We start from the raw sequence: 27,946 nt of genomic DNA on the forward strand, positions 1-27,946 counted from the left end.
CTGAATGTAGTCTGAAGGTACACTGCACACTTCTTTATACCATTAGCAGATACTTGCAGCTAATGCCCAGGGCTGTACGGGGTCCCCATCTCTCAGCCCTTAGGTCCTCCATCCACAAATGCTCAGAAGTCCTCTTGGGGAAAAGTATATAAAAACCTTGGGTGCCTTAGAATGCTCAGGTTGCAATCTGACAGTACAAAGTGCATTTCTAGGATGAAACTGCACAGTGACAGATGCATTCTGGAAACACCACTGACATTCACTCAGAAGTGCACGAGATAAATCATTTGACAAAGTTTTCAAAGGCCTTGCCACTTCCCTTGCTTTAAGTTATTAGTTATAACCTATATCTTAACCGTTACAAAAAAGTTAAGTAATAAACTAGAGTGGAAAAACAAACGGTAAGAAATTACCTGCTTTACATGAGAGGTCCAGCTGAAAGTATCATCTGTATGGTGCCTGCTTTTTCTGTTTTAGGACTCAGGAGCAGAACCCGAAGAAAATGAGGAAAAAATAGTGAATCTTGAACTTGTTTTTGGATTTCACTTGAAGCCAGGAACTGGCCCACAGGTAAATCATGCTTCAAATTCTTTGGGTTAATTTCAATCTGTAACTCTATGGTTTTATACACCAGTCCCAACTACCTGATAACATGATTCAGAGTATTTTATAAAGACTGTAGATTAGCTGACAGACTGCCAGCTGCCTCTGGAATCCAACCTAGGGATCCATTACTGGAGTGCTGGGGGAGACCACCCAGACTTTCTCAAGGCATATGTTCCTATGATTACTCCTGACTCCTACGGAAATAAGAATAAAGCCACGCGGAGAATGGAACATAACATAAGCAATGTAGAGGCCTGAATTATCACTCCAAATTGGGTAGCAGGGCATTTGACTTATTTAATGAGGCTTGTACATCATTTTCAACCTGAAAAAAAACAACTCTGCTGAGGTAGCAAATGAAGTAGACTTCGAATGACTTGTATCTCAAAAAGACCAGAGAGAGAGAGAGAGAGAGAGAGAGAGAGAGAGAGAGAGAGAGAGAGATCTCAAACAAGAAGACATTTTTTGTTTTGTCTTGGGTATTTATTCTTTTTTATTATACAATATATTTAGATTATATTTAGATCCCCTCCCATATCCACACCACCCCTTACTACCCCCTCCACCCAATTTCATGTGTTCTATTATTTGTATGTTGAAGGCCTATAGAGTCAAATTTGTGCCCCCAAATGTCCTTCAGAGTCCATCCCCTGGAGCTGGTTAACCTACCAGGAGTCTCACTCTTAAGAAAAACTGACTCTCCTTCCCAGAAGCCATCAGTTGCCGGTTGCCAATACTTCCTCAGGTGGGACTGAGGCTTCTTACCCACTTCCCCATGTCTATGCTGAGATTTATCTGGCTTAAGCTTATGTGGCACTTGTGCATGCTGTCACCATTTCCTGTGAGTTCATATGAGTAACTTCCCATCTATCTGGAAAACTGTTTTTTTGAGGTCATCCATACCCTCTGGCTCTTACAACCTTTCTGCCACCTCTTCTACAAGGATCCCTAAGCCCATGGAGGCAGAAGTTTGATATAGGTGTCCTATTCAAGGATAAGAAGTCTACAGTTTCTTGTTCTCTGCATATTGGCCAGTCATGGGTTTCTGTGTTAATCATCATCTGCTGCCTAAGGAAGCCTCTCTGCTGAGAGCTGAGAAATGTGTTAATCTATGGATATAACAATAAGTCATTAAGTATTGTTTTAACCTTTTCTCCCATAGCTGAATGCTAGCTTTAAATTCTTAGATATGCATGTTTCAACTGGAAAATCCAGAGGGGTTGGGAAATAAACAGCTGGGAATGGGAAGGGTGCTTCATGGGAAATGAGATAGAATGCAGTGATATAAAGGGGGAGGGGAGAAAATAGAGTAAGTAGGAGGGGTTAATTGGGGTGGGAAATGTGAGGAGGGCATGGCAAAGGAGGGAGTGTGGGGAGGGATAATTTACACTGAAGTCTTTAGAAAAAGCCATATGGAAACCTACCACTATAGTAGCTTCTTAAAGTACATACATATATATTATAGAAGATTTAAAGGAGCTACCTTCTAACAGGGGGGCATCGCCCTTATTAGACACCATGGATTAGCAAAGTAAAAGCCCAATGCCAGGGATGGACTCACTCTTTTGAAGCTGTTGACCAGGGATCCCATAGACCCTCAAATAACAGTGACCATTGCCCCTGTACTTGGTTATCCATCAGAATTCCACTTTAAGACCTTATTGCTAAAGACACTATATACACAAGCCATAGAAAAAGGAAGAGAAATTAAGCTGGTACTAACTTCAAAGTTTCCATCTCTACTGGCTAGCTTTCATAATGTTGGAAGGGGCTATGCGTGCTGCTGGAAGAAAAAAATTAGTCATGAATCCTTAATGCTTTAACAACTAGAGGTCATTTAATAAGACAGGACCTCTAGTGCAATAGTGGCATGAATCTTATGGGAGCAACCAATCACTTTCTAATTGGATTTAAGGTTCACTTCATAAGATGGAACCCATTCCTGACATTGATATCAGGCCTAGGAACACATGGCTAGACAGGTCACAGGGCACAAGGGAGAACCTAATACTATTATTCTGCTAAATATAGTATTAAATGAAGTAGTTTTTTGTAAAATAGTTATTGTTTTTATTTTCTATATATGAGTGTATTGCCTGCTTGTATGTAAGTGCATCCATGTCATGCATGCATCCATGTCATGATCTCTATGGAGATCAGAAGAGGGCGTCAGAGACCCTGGATCTGAAGTTACAGACAGTTGTCAGCCCCCATGTGGGTGCTGGGAATCGAACCCAGGTCCTCTGCAAGAGCCGCCAATGCTCTTAACTGCTGGGCCATCTCTCCATCCCCCTAAAGGCAATGTTTTTAGTTAGCATAGAAATGGCTTGTTAATGTAGAAAGCTGGAAAATAACTTTTTAGTAAAAATCAGAAGCTAGGAAGAGATATGAGAATGCAATGATCTATTTTTTACGATAATCATATAGATCTCTTAAGTTCTGAGTGATCTTCAAGTTCCCACAACTTTTGATAGTTTGCTGTCCCTGGGTCACCTACCCAGATTAATAATTTCACTCGTTGATTCAGCAAGCATTAGCAGAGGAACTTCTGTATGCCTGGCTTTATGCTAGATGCTCAGAATACAAAGTCAAAAAGTACAGTCTGGGCTTACAAGGAATCCATAGCATCTTGGGAGAAATAGACAAGACCAATGAGTCATTATGGTACAAATTGATGAAAATCTCCAATGCCACACACATCATTCTATGGACAGATGTTCACTTTGGATGAGAAAGAAATGAGGGATGCTGTTGAAGTCTTCTTGGTAAAAGTGATGCTTAAATTCAAATTTGAAAACCATTAGGATTGTTGATAGAGAGTGGATGTAGAAGGCAAAAGGAACGCTGTATGAAACTCAGATGCAGGAGGTCAGACAGATGCAGACTCATTTCCATGGACCTGTTTCACGCAACCTCCCCCTGGAAAGATGTAACAGGGAACAGGAAAATAATATGATGAGATTGGCTAGAAAGGGGGCTAGTGACCACAAAAGACCTATCTGGTGTGCTAAGGAGTTTGAAGGGTTTTAAGCAGAGAGTAGATAGGTTCTGGTTTATGTTTGTAAAATATCTCTCAGAAGCAGAGGAGGGTGAACTGGAAAGGGACAGGCTAGAGTGAGGAATACCTGTGAGTAAACCACAAATGAGTTGATTTAAAGTGATGAGGAACAAGACCAGGGATCCTAGGACACAGAGATGCAACTGATGAGACTTAGCACTTGCTGGAGATAAAGTGGGTGAGAGGGAGAAGCCAGGATTGGGCAAAGGTTTTAAATGTGGGCAGTTGGAGAGACAGTATTATAAAGTACTAGATCAAAAGGAAACCTTACTGTGTGGATGCAATGCCAAGTTGCTAAAAGCTTAAGGAAGTAACTGACATGGGTGAAATTAATCAGGAAAAGCTTTTTGGATGAGTATTGAATTGGAGCTTGAAGAGGCTGATGGGCCATTGCAAAATAATTACCTGAAGATAATGAACAAAATTCATTTTTAGAGAATACTTCCTTTTGGAGATTTTAAGTATTTCATAAGTGCCATCTCATTGATCCCCCTTGGTATTTATATGAGATACACAAGGCACAATATTGTCATTGCTGATTAGGAACCAGATAACAAGAGAAAAGTGTGTGACTAGCCTAGGATAAGGGGAAAACAACCCGGGCCAAAAATTGTGGCTTTGTGTTGTTCTTTGTATTGAACAGGTGCTAGCTCTCATACCTGACCAAGATATTTAAGCCTGCTATAAACTCCACAATCACAGAATAGATTACTATCCAGTTCCACAGTACCCAATTATGTCAGTCTACACCCTATCATAACAAAATATATTTTCATAAGCACACTTTGAATTGGAATTCTAGTTCTCTACATGAAAAGCCTACTGCCTTGACCCTTAAATGTAGAGCATAGTTTTAAAAACAAATAGTTTTAAAAACAAACACACATAGACATAAAAAATAAAACTCTCTCAAAATCTCAATTAACTGAGTTCCCATTATCTGCATTTGTAATCCACCGACTAGGAAAAAAACCTTACAAGGAAAGTTGGACCCAGGAATTTGCAGATCAGGGACATTTGCTTGATTTTACCTTTTCTTTTACAAGTAAAATGAGAGGTGTGTTCTAATGGGAACCACTGGGAATAATGTTTGATAGTGATTCTTTTCATGAAATCATGGGCACTTTTTCTCTTTGCCTTTGAGGATGACTACCAGGTAACAATGCCCCCAAAGTAGTATATTAATTACTTTTGTATCACTGTGATGAAATACCTTACAGAAACAACTTAAGGGAGGACAAGTTTATTTTGGGCCATGATTTCAGTCCATTATGGCAGGGAAGACATGTGGAGCAGTTCAGTTCTAATAGTAGGAGCATGTGGTAGAGGCTGTTCACATCATGGTGGACCAGGAAGCAGAAAGTGTGATGAGAAGGGACCAGATATAACCTTCAAAGACCCACCCCTAGTGACCTACTTCCCCCAGCAAGGCCTACCTCCTGAACATTCCACAGCTTCCCAAAAAGGTACCACAAACTAGGGAACAAGCATTCAAAACAGGAGCCCGGGGAAGACATTTTAAGTGCCATGTTATTTCAGTAATGTGAAACCTACAAAGAGCAAACCATGAAAATATGGAGAGATGCCTCAGTAATTAAGAGCACTGGCTGCTCTTGCAGAGGACCCAGGTTTAATTACCAGCACCCACATGGTGGCTAATAACTATCTGTAATTCCAGTTCTAGGATCCAAAGCCCTCTTCTGTCCTCCGTGGGCACTGAATGATGTGGGTGCACTTACATACATGCAAACATAACACTTATATAAAAATAAAGTAAAAAAATAAAAAATAAAATAAAATATGATTCTATATACAAATAAAAATCTTTTGATTACAAGATCTGTCAACCTTTGTCCTAAGAATTCAGATTCAATTACTTTTCTTAGCTTCATTTTCCAACCAAGTGCTTTATGGCATGAGACTTGTTTGCAAAACCTTGGGAAATCATCCATGTTTAAGAGTGTGTGCCTTCAGGGTAGCTGCCTGACACCTGGCCCCTAATCTTGGTCTTCACTGCTGCAACCCTCTGGAAAGCCTGGACCTGCCCAGGCTCAAGTCCTATGCATACTACTGGCCTTCTTCCACAAGCAAAATGTCCTTTTTCATTTCCTTTCCCGAAACAACTTGGTTGGAGGGCAGGGGATATGTTTGAGCCAAAGGCTTCACTGGCAATTTAATAAGTGAGACCTATGTGACCTGTTTCAGAAGAAGAAAGTTCATTATTCATTTAAATAACATATATATTAAGGCAGTCTGGAAGTTATAACAATCAAATTGACAGAAATTGGGGCTTTCTCAGCTTGAATGTCTCCCACGTGAGGGGCAGGAGATGCGCCTGATAATTATTATTACCTCATACTTCTGGCAGATACTTTGCAAACATTTTTTATACCATCTTTTCAACTCAGCATGACAGGGAGCAGAGCCCTGCATTAGCCTCCCAGGAGGAAACCAAGGAGAGAGATGACGCGCCTTGCCCAGAATCCCCACCTGGTAAGGGGCAGTGCCAGTGTTCACCTCCTTCTGGAAAGTACCCATCATCTCCAAGTACATACATTGGTGATCAGTTGGATTTTGATCAGTTAATACTACATTACGGCAGTTTTTGTTTTGTGTGGAAAATGCCTTGTGTTTTGCACTTGTAAAGCCCTTGGCTTGGTACAAAAGGAAAGCAGCTTCCAGAATCTCAGGCAGCCTCACACGCTCTCCAGGGCAGCAACTACCCTTTTTTATTGAAACATTCAGCTGCATAGAGTTTATTATTATATCTCTTATCAGCTCACCAGTCAAGAATATTGATGTTCAAATTGCCAGCAGATAAACTATCAAATCACCCAGCAGTTTTCTCACCAAGCTCATTCTGAGACTTTGTGTCATAAAAATTCAAAAGCAGAATAAAAGCAGGAACTGCTAGGGCGTCATCATCTCTTTGAGTGCCAAACAGCCAGACTGTGTGCCTGAGTCCTTATTTGCACCTGTATTAGTAAGACAGAGGAACCTGACTGAGGCTTGTTCCTGCAGGTCTGAACTGATCACTTACAAAAGCAGAGACACCGCCCTACCTCATCCAGCATTCCACAACAGTGAATCCTTAAACAGGGATTCACTTCCAGGTCAAGATACCCCTTCGAAATGGCCATCACTTCCAATTTCCTTTTGAGAGGTCTTCTGAGGAGTCAAAGAAGACAGGAAGGAGAAAATAAGAGGGTTTCATTAGTCATGCCCCTCAGGAAGTTGGTGGTCCCTGGAGGACCCCCCTCCCCCTGCTGCCTTTCTCCCCCTCACCCCTTCTTGTCCCCTGAGCCCCTGGCTACAACTCTGCCCCCACAGAAGCAGCTCAGCCCCAGTCATGTCATCTGTAGGTTAAAAACGCTGCTTTTACTAATGCTTCTTGCTAGTACTGTGCTGAGGCCTTTATTAGATTGCTTATAAAATGTTGCATTTCATAAACTTAATTGAATCTCCAGGCCCTTTCTCAGAGTACTATAAATATCAGAAACTGTCAAATAGGGTGTTTTTTTCCTATTGTGTGATTTTTGTAAATGGATAAGCATGAATAAAATAACAGAGCCCAAAGAAAAGAATGTTGTAAAGAAGTATAACGCCAACACCTTTTGTAAACCTCAAAACAGCTGAAAATAGAGCTTTTCTTTACTTTTTGTATATGTTGACTTTATTAAAAATTCAGTGTCTGGAAGCTCATTCCCTTGTTCTCCTATGGGGAAGGGAATATGCACAGAGACATGTATTTGTCCATGTGCCTAAGTATTGAGGCTTGCAGTGGTAGGGTTCTAGGAGACATACAAGTTTAGGGAGGAGGAAACAGGGAGTAAGTCCTAGAGAGCCACAGTACAATGTCTGTAGTTAACACTACTGTGTTGTGTACTTAAAACTTTGCAAAGGCAGATCTTAAGTTAAATGTTCTCACCACAAAATAAAAGGAAATGAGAAGGTGGGAGGAAACCTGGGAACCAATGGCTAGGCAGCTGCAGATTGTGAAGGTGGGCTCACAGGTGCTATGTACCTCCAAATTGGTCCAGTTGTTCACGTTAAGCACAACTTTTTGGAGGTCAATCATACCTCCATAAAGTAGTCTTTTAAAAAGAGAAAGAAATGGGGGCTGGAGAGATGGCTCAACAGTTAAGAACACTGACTGTTCTTGCAGAAGACCTGGGTTCGAATCCCAGGTTATCAACAGGTTATCACCCTGAATTTATCACTGAACTTAAGGTTGGGAAGAGCTCTAAGAATCAGCTTCTGAGAGCTGGCTTTAACACCTGCCGGATCTCCATTAGTCTTTTTCATCAAGAGTTTGAATTCCTTTAAAAATAGCAAGCAGTAATACAACACACATGAGAAAACATAGGCCTGAATAAATGATAAATGTGTTATTGCTGGTTTTTAGGATATTACATTAAGTCAAAGACAGCTCCAGTCTCTTAGTGAACCCACTATGGGCTTATGTCTCTCAAATCAGCACTGTCTCACACAGTCTCACACTTACCTTGTTATGTGAATCAAAAAATGGGATTCAATTTTGTGAAAAGTAAACGTAGACTCATAGAGAAACAAAATTTAAATTTGTGGCTACCTTTTGAAACCTGCTGGGGCTGTCCTAGTTGGTAATTCCTAGGTGGCAGTTGCCGCTGTATACAGGTATGGATAGAGGGGGGTCTTTGATTTTAGAAGCCTCTGAGTACCACTATAAGTTTTGTAGTAGGAAGGCCACAGAATGTACAGATTTTGAGGATAATCAGCTCTGAATAAGACAGATTATTTACAATAAAATTAAAAGCATTGGATGTAAGACAGCCACATCAATCCTGGACATCAGAGTTTGGATTAAAAATGTCTCACCTGACCAACAGTGCCTACTCCCTAGGTCAGGGCTTTTTCAGAGGTCATTCTGCTTGTGACCACCCCTAGATCATGGGTGGTAGGAGAACAGCTTAACAGGTACCTGCTTTTATATTTTGAGGATCCTGAGTAAAAGTCTAATTGTAACAAATATCTCAGTATTGAATTTGATCAGCACTCAGGCAATCCAGGTCACCTATGCTTGTTAAGGAACTCTGTCTGAGACAAAATAGATTCTTAATTAATGGAAAATCAATAGCAAGATAATTATTCTTTTTTTTTTACAAGATGAATATCTACCTTCCAATTTCAAATACAGGGTTTTTTTTTTGTTTTTTTGTTTTTTTGTTTTTTTTTTTTTAAAAAAAAGCTCTTTCCAAGCGTGCCAACTAACATCTAAACCATCTCAGATCCTCCCTCCAGTGTGTAATGCATCATACGAAAGTGTGTCTCACTTGATTTGTCTCACTTTATTTTAACATCATCCCTAAGGTCTTTTTTTCATACATAACTCCAATAACAACCCCCCAAAAGGCAATATAACAACCTTATCTCCACTGGTGTCTACTTGGCACCAGTCTGCCCTGACCTTAGACACAAGCCATTGTTAAGGGTATAACACATTTACATATTTTGCAATAAAACATCAGTTATTTGCATTACTGTGTCAAGTTTTATTTGATTCTTTCACCTAAAAATGACTCATTTTCCTTTCTTGTATTTTAAAAACCAACTACTCTAAGCTTGTTTGAGAATAATCAAAAATTGCCCATTTAGCTAGAAGTCATTTTCTTTTCAAAAGGCAAATGTTATTTAATCTTTCAGCTGTTCATTGTGCCATCATAAATACTTTCTTTTCAGCACAGTTGTGGGGACTGAAATGAGCCCACTAATTGCCTCCCATTTCGACTGACATGTGGTGGTTTAGTGGAAAGGGAACACAGCAGGGAGAAGGAAATAGGAGGCTGAGAAAATGGGAGCTAATTATTTTCACTGCCTCATGTCAGGCTCTGTGTCAGCCTTGTTTTTACAAACTGGAAGGTTTAGCACTAAATAAAACAAACTGGCGTCATGTTTTTATATACTGGCAGTGTCATGGAAGCAGCTGCGCATCTCAAAGACAATATAATGCCTGCGTTCGCATGGACACCATCTGACAGACACTGTGAGCCACGGCTAATGAGGATATCACAGTGGTGCCAAAGCGAAAGGTGCTGAATTATGTATGATTCTTCATCAGTGCGGCAATAGTCCTGTACATCATTATGAGACATTGTTTTGCTGAAGAGATTAAAACATTCTTAGTTCCAGACCCTGCAACCTATACACGCTGAAAGAGGTTATTAATGGAATTTTTAGGGAGAGTTTCTTCTGGATTTCTTTGGGGTTGAAAAACCAATCTCACGGGACAAAGCCATGGTGGGTCATGACACTGTATAGATAAAGAAGAGAAGCAAATTAACCATACTTGTATTATCTTCCTTTTAAAGGCAGCATAATAAATATAGTGTAGTGGGGTTATACTTAATGATAAATAACCCAGGTGCTGTCACAGGACCTGCCACTCTCCCGCCTTTAACACAGCAGGTTCCAGCAGCTGAGCTGAATAATGGTGACACGTGGCAAGGAGCCTTCCTAGGTGGCCATCAGCATCTTCTCCCTACTTTTAACACCAACAGGACCAATGTTATTGTCATGGTGTTTTTTTTTTTGTTTTTTTTTTTTTTTTTTTTCTGGACTAGAGCTTGGGACTTCATACATAGTAAGTGCTATACCACTGAGCTGTACCCTAGACCAAGATCCAAATTTAATTTCCCTCTTCATACTGTGCTTAATTCTTCTGTCAGTTGCTTTCTGTGACTCCACCTTTCTCTACAGGAGCTGGAATCTTAGAAAGTTTATCCTGACCCAGCTCTAGTTCATATTTCAAAGTACTTCTTCAATCCAGACGTTTTTGCTGGAAACCTGAGCATTGGGTGATTCTGATTTTTCTCGATCCATGGGGAGAAGGGAGCAGTGAGCATTTTGGAAACCAGTGTCTCTAAGATTAAACTTGATGTGTCTAGGACTTACATTCCAGTTCCATGAAGCTGAATGACCTGACCATGAATCTCTCTAGTATCTAAGACTCCATGTTCTCATCTATAAAATGGGAACAGTGTTGTCTAAAACAGGCTAAGAGTATAACATAGGTCTCACAAACCTGATGCGGGCATACACGAGCAATTATGTAAACTTTAATCTGTCACCACAGAAATGAGAGCAATGATGTCTCTGACTGTGAGGGAGAGAGCTTGCCTGACAGATTTTCTGGAGTAGCAGAAATGTCTTGCTTGTTTTTTTGGTTACACAGGTATATACACTGGTCAAACTCAATGACCTATGCACTTGAAAATCTGCATATCTTATCATATGCATTTCATACCTCAATAAGAAAGTACATTATTTTTCCATGTCTGTATCCTTCAGGCCAATGTAATATAGAAAAGCTTGAAAACCTAAATTTGAGGTCTCTTTCCTTCTAAAGTATCCTAAGTGATCTTGAACTTAGATTTCTTTGAAGATTAGTGTTGATAGTTCCAATAAAATTTTGGTATAAAAATGTGTATATAGGGTATTGCCTCTGAATTGCCCAGAACATTAAAGTTTGATATTTTGTGCTGTTTTCAATATTTCCCTGCCCCCCTCCATTTGGAAAAATCTACCTCTAGCTCAGTTGTTCTCTTTATTCTCTTCCCTTTTCATTCCTTCCTTCCACCCTCTTTCCCTGTAGGGAGAAGGATGTCTATGTTTGGTGTCACCTCAACTAGCTTGGAACCCCAAATCATTTTGAGCAGCTCACAAAGCATGTAACAGTGATTTCTCCTAGGGAAATATTTAATTTAGCCTTAGCTGAGTGTTGTTTAGAATTTTATCTTTACAGGGCAAGAATTTCTGTTTTAATTGGCCTTAATTCACAAAATTTTTCATACACTTGGCCATCCTGAAGCAGTTACTTGGGATGCTTTCTCATCATCCATTAGGCACACACTTACTCCTCAAATTTTCCAGGTGTTTCAGTAGCTGACCAGAGAAATGTACATGTCCTGGGCACATAGTAAAATTATCCCATTTTTCACATTTCAAATGTAAAAATTGTCCTCTCCCCAACAAAATTTTATGTGCCTCTTTCAGATTTACAGAGAGGCACATTTTCTAGCTAATGGAAAGTTTCAAGTAACTATGTCTTACTACCCAAAGTTCCAACAATAATAGTTCACAGTGTTCCCCACTTCTGCTGTGCCCAAGGCCTTTTCACTGTGAGTCAGAAGGTGGCATCTCCGGAAGGGTACATAGGAGACATCTTCCACCTGCATGCATGTCATCTTAGATAGGAATCTAGCCTTAAAATAAAAATCCAGGGTAATCAGAGCATGCTTTCTTGATTTTGCATCTGTATCAAGACAGGAACTGGTTGTTCCTGGTTTGGAGAGCAGAAATCACACATAGCCACAAAGCCAATCAGGCTGCAACATAGTGACTCCAGTGGCACCATATACCCTATCAACAATGATGTTTTGCAATGATGGAAGGAAAACTGGCTATATTCAACCTCAGGGGTACAGAATTTTCTTCTCTGTCTTGGGTCTTTACAAATGAACTATTTGCTATTTTTGCCTCCCACGTGAACTAGTGTGATTTTGTCCTTTTGAGAGCCTATAACAAGGAAGAGTTCAGGACTTGGAAAAGATTCAGAGGCAATGCTACAATTTGGATCTGGAATGAATCCCCGTGGTCCCTGTGCTAAAGGATTGGTCCCTAGCTTAGAATTATTGTGAGGTAGTAGAACCTTTAAAGGACTGAACCTAATGGGAAACTTTCAAGTCACTGGAGGCATGCCCTCAAAGGGGACTCACGGGTCACAACCTTTTACTCCCTAGCCATGACATAGGTGGTTTTGCTCTGCCATAATTCCTACTATGATGTGCTGCCCAAAAAGGCAATGGGCCAACTGATCATAAATGTGAAGTCTCCAAAACCCTGAACTAAAATAAACCTTATCTCTTTTTAAGTTGGTATATCAGTTATTTGTCATAGTGTGGAAAATTAACACAGGAAAACATGCTTCTCACAGTGCCAAGAGAGACCACACAGGTTCAAATCTAAACCCACATTTGCTACCTGTGCAATCTCAGTCAAATTACCTCATCTCTCTACACTTCAATTTCCTTGACCAAAATTGGGCTCTCTGGCTGTCAATCACATTTAATAGCCACTGTACTCCAGACATTTCGTTCTTATTAGCAGGATCGTATTAAGATATGTTGAAGCAGAGAAGGACCAAATTAGTTTTATGTATAATCCATCTGTGAAAATAGATAAAAATTTATTCCTTCTGTTTGCTAAAACCAGTCATTAATGATGCGGCCATCTCGCTCACCTTTTTGAGTACTTGTCCTTCTCTGCTCCTTGTGGATCTCCAGGCTCTGGTTCAGTCTTCCTGCTTTCACAGGATTTTGTCTAGGCCTCTCTTTGTACCCTCTTGCCTGTCAAAGTTTCCTTGTTCTCTGTCCCATTCTCTTAGTGGTTAATGACAAGGCAGCTAGTCTAGTAAACTGATTGGAGCTGTGTTGGTGACCATGTTGGAAAAAAAATGATTGCTCCTTTCTGAGCTCCTAATTTAGTTCTGACACAGTGTATTTATAGTATTTAGTCATCACACAATGCAGCAACCTACTTTAAATAAAAAATTCTAAGGTTAAGAGCTAAGCTTGGTGGCACAGTTTTGATATCCCAGCACTCTAGAGCTGGGAGGCAAGAGAATCAGACGTTCAAGGACAGCCTTGGATACAAATCTGAACCCAGCCAGGGATACATGAATCCTTGTCTTTAAAAAAAATCTGATATTTGAGCCAAGCACGGTGGTGGATACCTGTAATACCAGTACTCAGGATGCAGGCGCAGAAAGACTGCCACAAGTTCAAGTTTAAGGCCAGCTTGTTCTACATAATGAGTTTTATGCCAGCTAGGGCTATAGAGTGAGACCCTGTCTCTAAAACCAGAAACAAACAAATAAAAAGAACACTAAGATTCAGAAAGATTGTATCAATTGACTATTGTTAGGTGAAAAAGTAACAAAAACTAAAAGTGAACCTCAGAAGAATTTTACATTTAAGACCTTCCACCTCACCCTCCGCATTTCTCATAGTAATGGCTGAGTATATAATATTCTCCCTATACATTCTTACTTTAATAGGAATCATCAGTGACTTAAGCCAACTCAGTGATCAACAGGGACATTTCAGATGGCTGAGGTGAGGTGGTTTGGAATCCCCATAGGACTGAGTCCAGAGCTGTCAGTATTTGATTAATGCCTGCCAAGATTAAGAGTTGTTCACTGGGGAACATCTGGGGACACTGACTTGACACAGTGGGCCTTAACACAAATGACAGAGTACACAGGTTCCAGTGCAGGGGCTATGGGAGGGTGCTGGTGGGGACAGGGATATAAAAATGATTAAGATTGTTTGAGATATTCTGTATGAAATAGACAAAAATTCAATAAAAACTAATTTTTTTTAAAAAAAGAGTTGTTCACAGACCACCAAAGTCACTCTTGAATATCCCTCAATCAAAATCAGTAACTTGTTTCTATCACTTGCATCAAGGCAAAGTCAACACCTATGCACCCTGGTAAAGGGAATGGCTTTTAAATCAGAACCAGCCTCACTACCAACATACTAACAGGTAGAACTCTGTAGTAGGAGTCTAAATATGTGGAACTGTTGCTCTTATGACTGGTGTGTTTTGTTTTGTTTGTTTTGTTTTTGAGACAATGTCTCATGTAGTCCAGGCTAGCCTAGATCTTCCCTGTAAGGATCACAGGTGTGTTGCACCATGCCTGTTTTGATGGCTTATTTCTTATTTAAGAAACACTTTGGGACCAAAAGTGTCAAAAGTATTTGGGAGCTTGTATCTAATCCTTAAAAGATTTTAGGGTTACCTCTTCAGAGAGGGGGATGATGGCAGGGAGGGGGCGGGCATGGATTTGATCAAAACATCTTATATGCATGTATGAAATTCTCAATAAAGTTTTGGTAAAAGTTTAAAAAAAAAAAGAAAACTTTTGGGGCTGGAGAGATGGCTCAGTGGTTAAGAGCACTGACTGCTCTTACAGAGGACCTGGGTTCAATTCCCAGAACCCACGTGGAAGCTAACAGTCATCTATAACTCCAGTTCCATGGCAATCCGACACCTTCTTCTGGCCTCTTCGGGCATTGCATGACACGGGTGCACTTATACACATGCAGGCACTACACTCATATGCATAAAATAAAAATAAAATTTTTTAAAAAGAACCCCTTTTCAGCAATCTACTAGGTAACACCTTGTTACAGGGCATCTGGATGTCTATGTTTTGTGTTCTGTGAAGCTCAGTTAACCACTGATTACAGCCTAGTATTTACATAAAATCCTCAAGGATACTTTAGGGTAATTTGAAACTGAGTAGAATTTAAGGAAACCCATTTACTTTAATTGTAGGTTTCTTTTCTTAACTAGGTAACAGTGACATCATAGATGCCCTAATAATCCTTAGGAGTTAAGTCAAGACATTGGTAAATTACACTCAGTGCTTTAGTTGAACTAGTACCTACTCATTCTCTTTCTCCCCCAGCTTTGTACCTACCTTTTGATGAAATGGCTAATATTCTCCCTTGTCTTATAGCTTCTTTGATTATAATTTTATTGCTTCTATAGCTGTCCTCTTTAATGATTCGGTTAAGGGTCTTTCAAAAAAAAGGTTTTTTAAAATTTTTATATTTTTTTTATGTGTATGCGTGTATTGCCTGCATGTAGGTAAGTGCACCCATGTTGTGCAATGCCCATGGAGGACAGAAGAGGCTGTTGGATCCCCTGGAACTGGAGTTTCGGACAGTTGTTAGCTGCCATGTGTGGGATTTGAACCCAGGTCTTTGCAAGAACAACCAGTGTTCTTAACTGCTGAGCCATCTCTCCAGCTCCCCGCCCCCCCAAAAAAAAAGATTTTAAAAATAAAAGGTATAACCCTATTATTTGGATCAGGAACCCTCTGAATTGGACTTTGGAAAGCAGGGGGCAGTCACTGCAGGCAGGACCCCTGAGTTTTATCAGTGGCTTTTGAGTTTTATCAGTGAAATTTCTACTTATTCTTCCTCCTGCCTGTTGTCAACAGCTCATCCAATTTGTGGAGTCTGGCAGAACCACCAGTGAGCCTAGCCCTCCCACTTCTGACTGCCATCCCCTTTAGCATCTCCCCAACCATCTTGCTCAGTTGTAATTCCATCTCTACCACAATTGGCCTTGTGGTCTGAGCCTTGGTTTCCTCATTCATCTAAAGGGAAAATAAGCCAAATTTGCATGGTTATTTTGATTATCAAATAAAAAACTTGATGTCAATGCCCAACAACATGCCTAGAACAGCCACCAAGTGGCTCTGGCAGTGTGAAGAGACACAACTTTGGAGCACATATTAATTACTTGCTTTGTTGCTGTGAGAAAAATACCTGACAAAACCAACTGAAGGAAGGAAGGGTTTATTTTATTTTGGCTTACAGTTCAAGAATAGAGTTCATCATGGTAGGGAAGTTATAGTGGCAGGAGCTTGAGGCAGCTGGTCACATCGCATCTGCAGCTGAGAAGCAGAGAGAGAGAGAGAGAGAGAGAGAGAGAGAGAGAGAGAGAGAGAGAGAGAAAAAAACCCACTAATACTCAGCCCACTTTCCCCTTTTTAGTCAGTAGAGAACCCCAGCCCATGGAATGGTGATGCCCACAGTTAAGGTGGGTCTTCCCTCTTCAATTTACCTAACCTAATCTCTCACAGGCTTTCCTAGGGGCTTATCTTCTTTGTAAAAAATGTTATTTTTATCTCATGTGTATGAGTGTATTGCCTGCATGTGTGTAAGTGCATCTGTGTCAGGCATTGTGCAGGAGGTTAGAAGAAGGTACAGGATCCCCTGGAACTGGAGTTACAGATGGCTGTTAGCTGCCATGTGGGTGCTGGGAATCGAACCTGAGTCCTCTGCAGAGCAGACAGTGCTCTTAACCGCTGAGCCATCTCTCCAGCCCCAGGGGCTTGGCTTCTAAGTAATTGTGTCAAGGTGAACATATTAACCATCACAGAGTCAGCTTCCTAGTGAAGCCAATAGGGTTTCAACAGCCTCTTTTTCTACTCTTCCCAAGAACTGTGTCTGAGTTGCTATTGTGAACAATCAGTTCTACTCTCAGGAAAACATTTTCTAGTTTCAACATGTGCATGCTTGGTGGGATATCCTTAATCCCTCAACTCTTTGTTCTTCAAAAAGATGTGAGAGAATGTAAATTTATGATCCAGAGTTGAAACTTGAATTGCATATCCAATGTTTATCCTCTTATGTTTTATTACTAAATTCTTTATACAGCAGTGTTGAATTTTTATATCAAACCCTCATATACCTGCCCTCTTGATCTAGTCATTAAAATTTTACATTTAACTTGCTTATTAATCACTGACCTATCTCTCCGGCCATCTAAAAATCCTTATTTTGTGGTACATTTCAGCCCATGTCATTATCAGTTCTGGGAAAATGAAAGGTAGATCAAGGGGCTATATGGTACCAAAAAGAGGGCAGGGAACTGAACATTTCCTTGTAGCAATGATAAAATATTCTTGTAAAGTTTAATATGTAAATTAAATGGATCTGTTATAAAAAGTTATAAAGGTTCCATAAAATAACTTCCTGACTTTTACTCATTTGAATTTTCTCCTAGCCCCTTTGGAATTTTGAGTTTGCAACTCCTATAACAGGGCACTTCAACTGATAAATAATGTCTCAGGGTTGCACTAACTGGGGGTTATTAGCTATAGAAAGGCATCAAATTTCATGTTCTCTTTGGAAAAAGGAAAAATAAAACACTCCCATAAGACTTCATTTAGATACGTCATGTGTTATAAAACACTAAAATGAAAAGAAATTGTTTCACTCTCTTAATTCTATAATTTTGCTTTTAATTTCAGGATTGTAAGTGGAAAATGTATATGGAGATAGATGGGGATGAAATTGCAATAACCTACGTAAAAGATGTAACATTCAACACGAGCCTCCCTGATGCCGAGATTTTAAAGATGACAAAGGTAAGGTTCTATTTACAGCTTAAAAGCTTTTTTGAATTCACATATATCAAACAAAGACATTAAAATACCCCAGCAGTGGGCTTTTGTGCTCCTAGATGCTCACATCAGCTCACACTCAAGCTGACTGTTGAAAGGCACATTTTATTTAGCAGATTGAGAGGATAATAATTTTTTTGTTAAAATCCACTTATGCTACATGAACTAAAAAGAACTGAAAAAAATATCATTAAATGTTTTTAATCCTACATTTCTTTATACTCACTCTGTCATTTATGAAAGGAAAGAAGATGTTATCAATGAAATATTTACTTCAAATTTAGACTGACTTAAACTTTGAAAAACTTGTAAAGATGAAAACTTTCCTTATTTCATTTTTTTTCTTTAATACGGGAGTCAGTTCAGGCCTTGATGCTTGTTCAGCAGTCTGCCTGCCACTGAGCTGTAGCCCCAGCCTGATTTAGTTCAATTTCTGGAAGGATTGAGATGAAGGTATTTGAGGAACACATGTTGACGTCTTTGTAGCTTCGGTGAGTTCACAGCTAGAAATTCCTAGAGTAGTCAGAGTGCTTGCTACTATGCTCCAGTCTCTAGAAACACTAGAAAAAAAACAGATAGAAATCCTCAACTTGCTCCTCAGCATGGAAAAAATTCAGTTTTGTCCCAACCGTACTAGAAAAAAAAAAGTGTAAATTTCAGTGGTAGAAGGTCTTCAACTTCAGACAAACAACTAATGATGTCAGTAGGATGGTCATCCTAAACTCAAATAACCATCAACTCTGGTATATTACTAATAATTATGATTTTTGGTTTTAGTGAAGAAAATGGAACTTTTGGCAAAGAACCAGAGTACAAACAAATAGGAAGCCAAATGAGTCTGCAAAGCCATGACATTAGACTTGTAAATGTGTTCTCTACACAAGCACAAGATTGCTGAACACCCAAGTCCTTCTAACTTACAAGTGGACTCATCAAGTAGACTGATTTGGTATTCATTATTGGATTCCTTTGCATAACTGGGATTCATTTCAATGGCATTTTTTATCTGTGAAGGTTACAATTTGGTTTTAACTTCCCTATGTTGTGGGGACATAGAATATTTTGACATCTTGAAGACTAGAAAGGTTAGGTACCTTCCCCTGGTTCCCAGTCATGTCCTTGCCAGTTGCAACAGTTGTCCCTTCTCTCCCATGTCCTTAAGAAAATCCAGCTATTGCTTACCAGCAGAAGGAAGTTGCTTATTACAAAAATAACATGATAGAATTATAAAACTGAATATAGATGTGCCTGCTATTGTGCACTGATGCAAAACCACACACCAACATTAATAGGACTTGCAGGAAAAATAGGATTGGGCAGACCATTCGAAATTTACAGAACTGTATACCACCAACATGAACAATAACAATCTTAATTTCTATTAAACCAACCCAGTTAAATCTCTCTCATGCATTCTATACCCTTGTTATACACACATTCTTTCAAAGCCTTGAACCTGGAAGGATAAGGGGATGGGAGGAGAATACAACTGACTAATAGAGATTATTTTCATCAGAATTACCTAAGAACAGGCGTCCTCATTAATCCTTTGTTTTAATACAGTGGGAACATATTACCACAGTGTCTTCATTTGTACAAACAACTTGGCAGTGTAGCCTGACAGAGTGGAAAGCTGAGTGGTTAAGTCACTATACCAGCCACTGATTGCCCTCAAGGAAGACACTTCTGGGGCCTCTCATGTAGTTATGGCTTTATCTTAATGTTGAGAGAGCTTTTTGTTGCAAATATTAGTAAGACCTACTGATAGGATTGAGTAATGTGGCATGTTATGTAACAGAGGACTGAGACCAATATGGTGGTATATCTGTGATCCCAGGGGAGGCTGAGGCATAAGGACCATCACCAGTTCAAAGCATACTAGGACTGTATAGCTGAATGCTGTCTCAAAAAACAAAAAAGACAGAGAGGACTATGGGATACCAGGACTGCCATCTCCCATCAATAGGACATGCGTATCACCCACTCATTCATTCAAAGAAATTTTCTGCAAATGTATAAAAAAACCAAAGCCCAAACCATATGTATGTTGTAAGCCAGTATGACTTTCGTGATAATCTGATATTATGTCGTGTTTTTCAAATGCTGTATGGTACAACTGGCCTCAAAGGAATCTGCTATGGCAGCTCAGGCTGAATTCTGATTCTATACCATCCTAATTTCTGTGTTTCAGCCACCATTTGTAATGGAGAAATGGATTGTAGGAATAATGAAAGATCAGACTGTGGAGTGCACTGTCACGTATGAGGTAAGCTCCTGAAAAGAAAGACGAGAAGCTTCACTACCCAGTAAGCAGGGATTTATCTAGTCCCTCCAAGTACTTAGAGGTTATTAGGATTTATTGAAAGAGAAATTATAGAACAACACACATATAGGAAGATGAATATAATTTCTCTAATAAGGTATTAGGAAGGAAAGGTAACACAATAGTCTTGCCTGATAGAAAATAGGGTGACACCTTGTCTCTTCTTTCATTAGTTATGGATTGAACCACCTGTTTTAATTAATTAATTTTTTGGACTTGTTTATTTTTATTTTTTTATTATATATATTTTTTATTTTTTAGAAGAAGCATTTCATTACAACTTTAACATACTTAATAAAAGTTTCTAGAGCAAAGATACATCTCTTTGAAAAGTGGCTATAAAATTTTTAGGTTCACTGTTGAATTAATACAGTTATATAATATTGAACTCAGTATAAACTCTGTAAGACATAAAACTGAATGGGTTTTTACCCTTTAAAGAAGATCTCCATTTCATTTTAAGATATGCTGTTTCCTACATTTTTAATCCTACTAACACGTTTGCACATGTCTTTAAAACAGATAAATTTTTATATGAAAAGAAAAACTTACATTTTTAAAGAACATACTATTAAAATGTATACATATAGCAGTACCTGCTGACAGGGATAGAGAATAATCAGTCACTAATAAGTTATGTCAGAGAGTAACAGGTGGGGAAACACAGAATAGCTTGGGTCAGGAGATTGCATGGTCAGAGAACAACAGAATAGCAAGTACAAGTCCCCAGGACACAAAGAGCAGTGATGAAGCTCGACAGGTGGGCAGGGTCAGATCAGAGGGCTCCAGTAAGGACTTACATACAGGAAGCATGGTAAGAAGTCAATGGGAACATTTTAAACTTCAGAGAGAGTTTGATTATGTTTTAAAAATCAACAAGACTTTCTGCACATCTTTCACCTTAATTCTTTAAAATTCACACTATTATAAAATTATCTCTCTGAAAATATATTTCAACTCTGTGTTCAAGAAACACATTTAATGTTAATAATTTTGTAAAAAATCAACAAGGTCTCCATGGCCGGAGGGATATTGACCCTAGAAATGTAGAAACCTTGTGTGACACAGGCTCAGGGGGGAGGTGCAGTTATTGTACAGAGTCTGGGGACACTGGAAGATTCTAGTATATATCTACCATTGGAAGAACATGCATGTCTTTCATTCATTCGTTCAAGACTGCTTTATTAAGGATTCACCGTAAACCAGGAACTGTAAAAGGCAAGTACATCTGCTGTGCCTCACTAACCTCATGTAAATATTGAAAGATAGATGTGGTTCTCTTCATTTGGCAGATAAGAAAACTGACTGGGAGAAAAGAACCTGAGGTCTAGGCTCAGCTACAGATTTGACAAGCTCACATCCATGTCTTCTCATTGAAAACACTGTTTCTTGCCTGGTCACCCCACCTGTGAGCTTTGCAGTGTTTCCAATACTTTCTCAGACTAGACTTCATACACTGCTTTATTGGGATGGTTTCCTGAGCTATCACATTCTGACTCTTTGCTATTAGGCATCCAAACCTTGGCCACCCCATTCTAAAGACTGCAAGCCAGTAACTGTGACAGCAGTACTACGTGCTCACTTACCTGGGCAGGACACTCAGGTTATAAGGGACAAGGCATCTGATTTTATACTCATTGTGAAAGTGTTGCTTACAGGGCACAAAACCCAAAGGAGGGTGTTGGTTTTTGAGGACCTTACAGTGGAGAAGATACTGATGCTGGTTAACTGGTCCTCACTTCCCAGGAAAAGCCCTCTTTTCGGTAATCGGGACATTAGAGCAGCCCGATTTCAGCTATGCTTGCTCCTGACAACTCTGCAGACATGCCACACCCTGTTTTTGTCACCCCTCTTTCTTACTACCCTTTGACACCTCCTCTTCCTCTCCCTCCTCATCTTCTTCCTCTCTCTCATCTCCCACTTCCTCCCTTTCTCTTCTCCCTCTTCCTCTTCCTTTCCCCCACCATATCCTCTTCCTTCTCTTTCTCTTCCTTCTCCTCTCCCTCCTCTTCGCCTGCCCCTCTTCTACCGCCTCCTCCCCCTCTTCCTCATCTTCTTCCTCCTCTTCTTCCTTCTCTTCCTCTTCCTACTCCTTCTCCTTAGACTCCATGATGATAAGCCAGCTCTGTATTTCTCATTTCCTAGATTTTAAAGACATATTTTCCTAACCGTATTGAACCTAGAGACTCCTTTTAGTTAGAGGCCAAGGCCTTTTACATGCTAAATAAATGCTGTGGCATTGAGCTACATCCACCGCCATACAGATGCTTTGATCTGCTGATGTATGACACCTGGTGATGAGGGACTGTTCAGGACAAGAACTGTCATCTTAATCTGGTATCCTCTCCTAATACCGGATTTCTTCATTCTTGATCCTGTCTCACTGTGCACCTGTTCCGTTTTTCCCACCCTGTGGCAGCCTAGTTCCACCTTGATGTCTATATATACGAAATACCCTGGGACCAAAAGATAGTCAGTGTTCATTTATTCAACCAAATACTTTATTTCAAGTATGAAAAACAAAAGTATTTTGAATTTCTTATCAAAGAGGTGAGATGAGCTCTGTCAAATGTTTTAAATTCTAGGAGAAGACAACCCCATTTTTAAGTACTATAGTAAGGACAGAGGGGCATGGAATGGGAAAAGAGAGGAACAGAGAGAGGAAAAAGAAAGCACTAGAGTCCATTATGGAATAAGTGATGAAAATTCTCTGCTTATTTAAATTTTCAAATTTAGGCAAATGACATAATAACTTACATTTTCTTTCCCATTTTATAAATGTATATTGCATGCTCATGGGTTTCCTTGATTTTCTTTAACAGAGTGATGTTAGAACTCCAAAAAGCACTAAACACATCCATTCAATTCAGTGGAGTAGAATGAAGCCTCAGGATGAAGTGAAGGCCGTCCAGCTTGCCATCCAGACTTTATTTTCCAACTCAGAGGGCAACCCTGGCAGCAGGTCTGACTCAAGTAAGTTAGTGCTCAAGTTCTGCATCTGTGCCCAAATCCAGAACATTAGTTATGACATCCCATCACAAAATTAAGTGTCAGTGAGTAGATACAGATTTCTAATCTAGTACTTCTTGAATTTTACAATATTTTTATTTTTTTAAATATAGTTTTTTTTTATTTTAGTCTGAGACTTTCATACATGTACACAATGTATTTTGATCATATTCACCCCTATAATATTGGTTTAATAAACAGATTACAGAGTAGTGTTTATAGACATCAATATGAACATACTGTAACAAATTTTAATATTTGGATAACTGATAAAGGATGAAAAGTAGTTAGTTAAATTGCATTGACAAATAAAATTATATCTGCATATTTAGTTCCTAAAAGTATGTCTGTAAATAAAGACATGATTCTTTTAGCAAGCATTCCTAAAAGCAACTGCTGTCATCAGCTCTTGTTTTTCCTTTCTTTCTTAATTTATTTTTATTTTATGTGTTATGAGTGTTATACCTGCATGTATGTAAGCGCACGTGTTGTGCAGTGCCCTCGGAGGTCAGAAGAGGGCATTGAATCCTCTGGAACAGGAGAGTTGTTAGCCACTATCTTGGGTGCTGAAAATTGAACCCTGGTCTTCTGCAAGAGCAGCTAGTGCTATTAACTGCTGAGCCATCTCTTCGGCCCCTCTTTTCTTTTTTTGACACAAGGTCCCATGTATCCCAAGCCTCTTACTCTGTTTACACGTAGCTGAGGATAACTTTGATCTTTTGATCCTTCTGCCTCCACCTTCCAAGTGTTATGATTACAGGTATGGGCCACTGAACTCAGTTTTATGGGCTGATGGGAATAGAACCCAGGGCTTCATGTATGTTAGGCAAGCACTCTACTACTGAGCTACATCCCTAGCCCACCAGTACTTCCTGAATCCTGAACACAGTGATACATGAAAGCATACCAATGAGAGAGAGGAAGGGAGGAAGGGAGGGAGAAAAAAAGTAGAGTAAAATAGGAAAGAAGAAATGATGAAGGCCAGCAAGATGGCTCAGCAGGTAAAGGCACTTGCCAACATGCCTGGCAGCATGAGTTTGGTCCCTGGGACCCACAAAGTAGGAGAGAACCAACTACCTCCTGCAAGTTTTCCTCTGACTGCCACACACACAAAATAAGTAAACAAGAAATGTAATAAAAAACCTGTAACGAGATGATAAAGAGAAAGCTTTAATGTATATGATGAATAATGGTAATAGTAATTAAAACAATTTAGAGTAACAGAGGTAGGTCAGCTGACTGGCTGTCAAATTGATCATTATTTGGTGAATTCAAACAAAAGTACTGACTACACAATGCTGGAAAGATGGCTCAGCAGTTAAGAGCACTTGCTATTCTTGCAAAGGATCCAGGTTCAATTCTCAGCACCCACATGATAGCTCACAACTGTCTGTAATTCCAGTTCCAGGGGATCTGACACCCTTGTCTGGCCTCCTCAGGCCCCAGACATGCAAATGGTATACTATATACATTCAGACAGAACATTCATAAACATAAAATTAATTAATTAATTAAAAATGTTAAGCCTCCTGATTGCATACTTTATAGGTCCAGAAACTCTAATAACTGAAGAACTAAGATGCTAGCAAATACGCTAGAGGTGAATGTATTCAAACCCATTACAGTTCCCTCTTTTCCATGAGAATATACCTACCTTACACACCAGAAATGCATGCTTTCTGATCAGCACATTTTTACCCCAAGAGGAGACTCTCTCTGTGATACCATGCCAGAAGGCTCTTTGTCAGGCATGGAGACAAAGCCAGGACTCTAGCCCCCAAGGGCAGGTATCTATCACTGAGTCATGAGAGCCTAGCCCTTATGTTGGCCTCTGTAACAGACCGAATATTCTTAAATGACCACCAGTCAAGGTGGCCAGAATCCTGAAGAACACCTAAAAGCCATCAACAAATTCTTTGACAGCATGCCAAGCCTGTTCACCTTTGTCAACAGAGTTGATTTGCTTATATTATTTTACAAATAAGTATCAGGAGACATTGTAACTACCATATTGGGTTTGGGATTTTAGCAAGACTCTGGCTAAAAGCACGTTGTCAGATGCTTCAGTGTGGGTCAATTCACTGGAAACTGGTCAACCTACCAAGAGTCTCACCCTTAAAGGAGACTGACTCTTCCTCCCAGCAACCATCAGTTGCCAATAGCAGTCTACATTTTAAGAAGCCCTCCAGGTGATTCAAAGGTCCCCTAAAGTCCCTCAGCCACTGGTTTAAATGGATGTATTGCTTCCCATCACTAAAAGTGCAGCAGTGGTAAGACAAATGTCTATGTTAACTACGTCATACTCACTGTGTGGCTTTGCCCTCAGCCTCCTCCTGTATTTATTAAGTTGCCAGGTAAGCATATCGATGCCTAGAAGGCACCAGTCCTGCCCTGTTCTCATATTTAGTTGGTAAGCCATCCTAGAATCCAGCACATCACCCCACACTACTTCTGCTTTGGGCAGGACTGTCCATTATGGACATCAGCACATCTGTCATGAGCCAGAAGGGCATCAGCTTCCCTTGACCCACATGGCTGCTGGGGATTGAGATCAAACTCGGGCCTGGAAGCTTAAATTTTAAAGAGAAGTGAGGGAATGATGGCATTGTGATACTGGATGATTCCACTCATGTGAAGTTCCTAATTCCATCAAAATCACAGCAGCAGATGGTAGAAAAATGCCGACCACATAACACATTCTTGGTGACACTGTATTTCCCCTTCCCATAACCCCCTGAGAAGGGAAACGTCCTGTTACCTAGCCTGGGACTTCTATGAATGGTAAATTCCAAGCCGCCTTGAGAGTTCCTGAGCGAGGCTTCTGAATTAGCCAGGCTTCTGAATTAGGCATGCTGCTTTGTGGCGTGTAAGATGCTCATTTGCATTTCTTCTGCAGGTGCTGACTGCCAGTGGTTAGACACTCTGCGGTTGCGGCAGATCGCGTCCCACACTTCTTTGCAGCGGTCCCAGAGCAACCCCATCCTGGAATCACCGTTCTTCTCACACTTTGCCAACCAGGGTTCCTATGCTGCTGCTGTGAGGCGGACCCAGAAGCCTGTCAAGTACCAGCAGATCACACCTATCAATCAATCCCGAAGCTCCTCCCCCACACAGTACGGGCTGACCAAAAACTTCTCCTCCCTGCACCTCAACTCCAGGGACAGCGGCATTTCCAGTCTCAACACCGACAGCTCCTCCTCCGAGAGGGGCCGCTATTCAGACAGAAGCCGAAACAAATACTACCGCGGCAGTGTGTCTCTCAACTCTTCCCCCAAAGGCAGATACAGTGGGAAAAGTCAGCATTCCACACCTTCAAGAGAAAGGTATTCTGGAAAGTTCTACAGAGTGCCTCAGTCGGCTCTGAACGCCCAGCAGTCCCCTGACATCAAGAGGAGCCCAGATGACCGGCACTTGTCGAGGACCATCCCGGGGATGCCTCTGCACCCGGACACTGCCTCCAGAGCCAGCGAAGAGGACAGCAGAGCCAGCGAAGGAGGGTGGACTAAGGTGCAGTACGGCAAGAAGGCGCACAGGCAGCTTCCGGCCAAGACCAGCAAGGAGCGGGCCCGAGGCAGCCACCGTGGGCGGAGGAACTTTTGATGGGTTCAGCCACTTGGGGTTTTCTGAGCAGATTTTGTGTTTATCTGGTAACAGGACATCTTCAGATTCAAGTAACAAAAGAAAGACAAGTTTTTGATTCGGGAAATACCTAATTGAAACAGGGCTAAAACGATCAATGTTGGTTGCCTAGTGGTGGAAACTAGATTTGAAAATAACGACCCGTGTTTTCCTGGAGTTAATATTGAAGGGGGAAAAGCTATGCCATTTATTTCAGGACAAGCACTGGCCTCTTTAGCAGGCTGAGACTAGAATGAAGCAAGTGAGGGCCACAGAAAAGATCAAAATTCTAGATGAATGCAGGATCTTACTATTTTCCCTCAAATCCAAGGTTCCAGGGTGTGAGGGCTCAGCAAGCCATTGTCCTCAATCCTTTACTCAAATAGGGTATTTTGTTCATCATAAATTTTTGCATTCGTTTTGTTTTTTAATACTGTGTTAAAATACCATTTATTTTGGTTGTTGGGGATTTCTTTTTTCATGTCTCTAAATTTTGTGCCCAAGACAGCTGCTTCACTCATCTCAACCCTGCTAGTTAGTATTTATTTTAGTAAGATATTTGTGTTTCTGTTATGGTTGGACTTGAACTGATTTGACTTGTCACTTTTAGGTAATAAAAAAGACTATTGAAGTAATGTTTATTATATGATGTTTATTCAATAGAGTTCATTCAAAACTGAAGACCTAAATGATCTGGAGATTTGTGGTTGTTTTCCTTTCACGCTCCTAGGACTCTGAGTGTTATCTTCCACCTTTATCAAAGAAGGAACAAAGATGGAAAAAAGCAAGGTCCATAAAGGCCTCTTGAGATGTCAGAAATCTAAACACTAAAAGAAAACAGAAGGATAATAACATCTCAAACTAAAAGCCAGAGAAATTTAAAATTACCGCCAGCTCTATTAGAGCAAGACAGTAAAACCGGCCTTGCAGCACATCAACTCTCCAAAGCTTGGGGTTAAGAGGAGACTACTTGCAGTCTAGAACAGGAAGCTTGTGAGATACTAGCATTTGAAGACAGGATATGAATGAAGCATTGTCAAATGCTTCATATTTTGCAAGTCAAAAATGACGTGGTAGCAAACATCATGTGTTTATATCATAAACATTACCCTCAATATTCTGAGAATCTGTTCAGAATTCATTAACATTGAACATCAAGTATCCTTTGTCCTGTCCAGTATTCTTGATGCCCTCTAGGAATCCAGATGATTCATGGGTATTCCATTGGTTTGAGAGGTCTTCTTTATTATGAAAAGTGGGCTTCAAAGTATATGTGCATGTTCTCAGAGGAGCCACCCCGCTCCAATTA

General features: G+C 40.2%; 1 protein-coding gene across 2 annotated transcripts in view; it reads left to right on the forward strand.

The window, feature by feature from the left end:
• The window catches only part of Map3k20 (mitogen-activated protein kinase kinase kinase 20), a 172,132-nt gene extending 145,479 nt beyond the window's left edge, over nucleotides 1-26,653 (forward strand). For both annotated transcript variants that reach the window (XM_008855275.2, XM_017794913.2), the window contains exons 16-20: nucleotides 478-570; nucleotides 17,535-17,651; nucleotides 19,879-19,953; nucleotides 22,833-22,983; nucleotides 25,916-26,653. In XM_008855275.2, the coding sequence (XP_008853497.1) occupies nucleotides 478-570; nucleotides 17,535-17,651; nucleotides 19,879-19,953; nucleotides 22,833-22,983; nucleotides 25,916-26,619 (1,140 nt within the window). In that variant the 3' untranslated portion in view covers nucleotides 26,620-26,653. The remainder of the gene's footprint in view (nucleotides 1-477; nucleotides 571-17,534; nucleotides 17,652-19,878; nucleotides 19,954-22,832; nucleotides 22,984-25,915) is intronic.
• Nucleotides 26,654-27,946: the final 1,293 nt, after the last annotated feature.

The sequence above is a fragment of the Nannospalax galili genome, unplaced genomic scaffold (genome assembly GCF_000622305.1).
Source record: "Nannospalax galili isolate Female #2095 unplaced genomic scaffold, S.galili_v1.0 scaffold346, whole genome shotgun sequence".
NCBI lineage: Eukaryota > Metazoa > Chordata > Mammalia > Rodentia > Spalacidae > Nannospalax > Nannospalax galili.